This window comes from Sesamum indicum, linkage group LG4 (genome assembly GCF_000512975.1).
Source record: "Sesamum indicum cultivar Zhongzhi No. 13 linkage group LG4, S_indicum_v1.0, whole genome shotgun sequence".
NCBI classification, from domain to species: domain Eukaryota; kingdom Viridiplantae; phylum Streptophyta; class Magnoliopsida; order Lamiales; family Pedaliaceae; genus Sesamum; species Sesamum indicum.
The window spans coordinates 8,447,316-8,451,465 of NC_026148.1; the positions used below are offsets into that span (position 1 = coordinate 8,447,316).

The following is a 4,150-nucleotide window of genomic DNA, read 5'->3' on the forward strand; positions in this document are numbered from 1 at the left end:
AAGGTAAAAGAAAGAAGAAGAAAGAGACGAGGGCAGAGAAGGAGCCAATAGATTACTAGGGAATAACTTTGTTTATTTCTTGCTCGCAGAGGTCACACCATAGATTAACATTATACAACTCAAAATAGTTGAGAAATAACTAAACCATGTGAACACTTTTCAGAGGTTCAATGTTTCCTTGGGTTTCCGGGCCTGGCCCTCTGTTCTCTTCAATTCTGAATTTGCCCCTTAATGAATTCTATGGTTATGATTCCATGAAGAAGGCATGGTTGTTTTAACCTTTTTCTAATGAATGGTTATTGTGCTTTAGTTTTAGGGAATTGTATCAATAATCGAAGATTGATATTTGTTTCCAAGAGGCCAGACTATTCTATTGTGCCTGTTCATGCAAGATATCATTCTGTATGGCATGAAATTTGAAGTGTCAGAGCAACATTGCTCTTGTCCCACATTTTTCCTGGGCGATTACTTGAGCATGCTTCTTGAGTGTTCATTGTTTTAAGATTTGGAAGCAAACAAGTGCCAGAGAGTTTAATTAAGTCTTTATTTTATTTCTGCAGGTGGATTAAACATCATTACTGTGCCATGGCCATGGCTCTCATTAGTCTAACTTGGGAGATAGAGAGCGGACCTGATTGTGCCCAGAAACAGGTGTTTTATGCACTACAATCAACCTTTCACCTGTATACAGGAACCAAATGCATCCAAACAATCTGAAAAAGAATTTTAACATATATAATTTGCCTATTATGTGTAATTCTCCTTGTCTTTTTTATTTTCATATGATTGTAATGGAAATGATTATTGCAGAGAGGTGTACAACTGTTTCTGAAATGGGCAATAATGCAAGGCGTTGCCATGATGCTTCAGAATAGATATCAAAGGCAGAGACTGTATACACGTATTGCGCTTGGCAAGGTAACAGTCTTAACTTCTCCAACAATGACTGTGTTGCTATACACTTGCATTTATACTTTCCCTCATTGTTTGTCTTTTAAAAACTTTTGACTCCTTCTGGGGTCCGTATTAAGAGAAGCGCTTGCTTTTCTTTTCAACTTATGGTTTTGCATTTGTAAAAGGTTTCCAAGACATGTGAACTTTTAAAACAACTACATCTGATCAATTATTGTTTGGCATGGTGTTTTTTGCTGTCAAGAGAAGTGCTGTCACATTTCTTTTTCATTGGGCTATTTAGTTTCTACTCATTCTTTATTATATTCCAAATCTGAGCTTAGTTTTTTATCTTATGGTGATGTTTGGCATGGTGCTAAGCTATTGCTTTCTTGCGGTCATAGACTAGCATAGAATTGTATCCATCAATTTGAGGCACAATCCCTTCACAATATCCTATTAATAGTTTTCTTGGTGCTTTTTCTGATTGTAGGCCAGGAGAATGGATGTTGTTTGGGGAGAAACTGCTGGAGTGGAGGGGCAGTTACTGCTGCTGTGCCCTATACTTTTCATTTTACAGGTATACTGAGTTGCTAACTTTTTGCTTCTCGTAACAGCTGATATTTGTATGACTGGCTCAGTGAACTTTGGTAGACTTATGATGCTTACTCCCAGGAAGCTTATGATAACCACTTTTCTGTTGCTTCTTGCATGACTCTACCTGTCACCTAAGTTTGGTGTTTCTCGTGTGCATCTCTTATCTAAATTACTAGAGCATCATTCTCTGTGTTTTCAGGGTTTCGAAGCCTATGTTGGCGTATTGTTGCTCCAAACTGCACTTGTTAGAGTCAGTTCAGATTGGCAGGTAAAGTAATCATATGAAAGTTATACTTGATGGAACTTCTTTTAGCAATCTTCTTCACGTGCAACAGCTGGATGTCTACTCAATATCTGAATTCAATTTTTCCTAGTATATTTCCTGTTATGGTGGCACATTCTCCAATATACCCGATATACCTTTCAGGTTATTACATGTGGGATTCTTCTCATTATCATGGCTGTTGGGAATTTTGCTAACACGGTGCAGACCCTCATGACTAAGTCTAGAGTTAAGGCAAAAATTAAGAGAGGTAAAAGCAGGCAAGAACTGAATCAGGGATCTGATGGGAAGAGTTTGTGATTGGGAAGAGAGCTCTCATTACTTCAATGCTGTAATAATGGGGTTGACTTATGCATGCAATTCTTTTTTTTTTTTTTTTTTGCAGTAGTGTTTTGACTTTTATGCTTAGGCCATTCGGCTGGTGTCCGACAGTAATCTTTAATTTTAGGAGTTAGGGAGTTGAAGCGAGTCTCCTACTCTTGTACCATAATGTTATCTACACCTGCATCTCATGTTCTAGTATATTTTATACACTGTTTTGATTTCATCCTACTAGAGGCCGGTTCTCTTTATAAGATGTTGTGCTTGTTCTCTTGTAGAGGATTTTGCATATCTCGGATCATCATAAAACTCCGTATTAATACTCTTACTGTTTGATCGCTTGTACAGAACTTGGTGGCAGAGTTGAACTGCCAAAAGTAATGTGATATCATCACTAAATGCCCCGTCACTGCAATTTGCAAGTAGGCCATCATAATATAATTATTTTAAAATGCACTTCATCTGAAATTGCTTGGGGCTAAACTACGTTAAACCTGATCAACTTTTAGAGAGTAATAACGTATTGGGTTAAAGGGTTTTGACAAAAGTTTGTATTGAAGAGATAATATTTTTGGCAAAAACAATTTAGAGCGTAAAATGCTTTGATGAGATGAGAGGTGAAGAATTCCTGAAAGTATTATAGCTATTGAAGCACTTTCTTGACTGTAGGGGTAAAGTGCAAAATGTGCTAAATTCCGAGGGGATTGAACTGTTATTAACTCTAGAAAGAAATAAGTTAATTCACCAGTACTTCCAACAAAATTGCCAACCTTGATAACGTGTAAACCTCAAAACACTCACGTGAGTCCATTTAAACACGACATTAAAAGAAAAGGGTGTTTGGAAATAACAGAAACCGAAATAACAGACAAATAAGAACAGCAAAATGGACCATATAAAAAGAATTGACGTGTTCAAGTGCTACGCCGCAGAGCTTGTCAGATATCCCTCTGGTCCGCAAAGTTATTCACCATCCACCACCCGAACTCAATCATGCGTTTTGCCATCACTCAATAAGAAGCCCACGCTGAGGCTGAGGCTGAGCCTGTTGGTTTCATCTCAGGCACAAGTAAATTAGGCACTGAACTTGACTGGAATAGACCCAGCTTCTCCAGAAGTCGTTCGACTAATTCACCAGCAGCATACGAAACGCCTGAGACCATTACTCCCAGTGTAACAAACGTAATGATGGATTTCAAGTAAGGCTTGGGTGGTCTCTGTGTGTAGGCCCTCCCGATAGCTAGTACAAAGATACAGAGAAGGGAAGCCGCTGCCACTACCACAAGCTTAAGCTGCTTGTCATCAGTCTTGCGGAACGAGAAACCATAGACAACTGGAGGGACCAAGCCAAATACAAGGTATGATGCTATTGCAACTACAGCATGAAGTATGAAATTCTGTCTCCGACCCAGGAGTTCTCTGTAGCGATCCCTTTGCCCGGTTGCTTCATCAGAAACTTGATTGGCCACTTGCTCTATACGATCAGATTTCAGTTCCCAAAGCTGTGAAGTTAAACATGTGAGTCCATGACAATGGAAACAAGTACTAAACGGGAGATAAAGTCCCATGTGTGTCAGAATCATCATAAAAATATTAGGAACACCTCAGAATGTCCAACTTACGTTATGGCAAATGATAAAAAGTCCCCCAATGAGATTGGCCACTCCCAGAGCTAAAATATTCACTGTAGATGAAGACAAACAAAAGTTATTAGGCATCCACTTCCCGTTACTTCAAGATATGACTGATACTTATATATCAAACCATAATATTATGAAATCAATTCAGATTTTTCAAGTAATAATGCAAGCATTAAATATTTTAATGAGGAACTGATGTTTCGACCTTCTGGAAACACCTTTGAAGAAAGATGTTTGCTATGAAATAGCAAATTATTTGAGATAGTACTACCAATCAGTTAGAATCTTTACAAAATACTTACATGTGGCAGCACCACCACCAGCTGCAGATGATACAACACTTAGGCTGGTAATTGACTCAGCTAGCCCACCGTATACTATGCTCTTAATCACTTCAATTTCAAATTATATTCTCACT

The 4,150-nt window shown here is 38.3% G+C and overlaps 2 protein-coding genes across 2 annotated transcripts in view; one reads left to right on the forward strand and one right to left on the reverse strand.

Moving 5' to 3' along the window:
* Positions 1-2,346, forward strand: part of LOC105160243 (transmembrane protein 120 homolog) — a 4,090-nt gene extending 1,744 nt beyond the window's left edge. The window contains exons 6-10 of the mRNA XM_011077534.2: positions 561-651; positions 811-918; positions 1,385-1,471; positions 1,688-1,756; positions 1,916-2,346. Coding sequence (XP_011075836.1) covers positions 561-651; positions 811-918; positions 1,385-1,471; positions 1,688-1,756; positions 1,916-2,071 — 511 coding nt within the window. The 3' untranslated portion in view covers positions 2,072-2,346. The remainder of the gene's footprint in view (positions 1-560; positions 652-810; positions 919-1,384; positions 1,472-1,687; positions 1,757-1,915) is intronic.
* LOC105160342 (membrane protein of ER body-like protein) overlaps positions 2,782-4,150 on the reverse strand; it is a 7,001-nt gene continuing 5,632 nt past the window's right edge. Inside the window, exons 10-12 of the mRNA XM_020693489.1 lie at positions 4,035-4,131; positions 3,715-3,776; positions 2,782-3,594 (exon numbers count right to left, since the gene is read on the reverse strand). Coding sequence (XP_020549148.1) covers positions 3,103-3,594; positions 3,715-3,776; positions 4,035-4,131 — 651 coding nt within the window. The 3' untranslated portion in view covers positions 2,782-3,102. The remainder of the gene's footprint in view (positions 3,595-3,714; positions 3,777-4,034; positions 4,132-4,150) is intronic.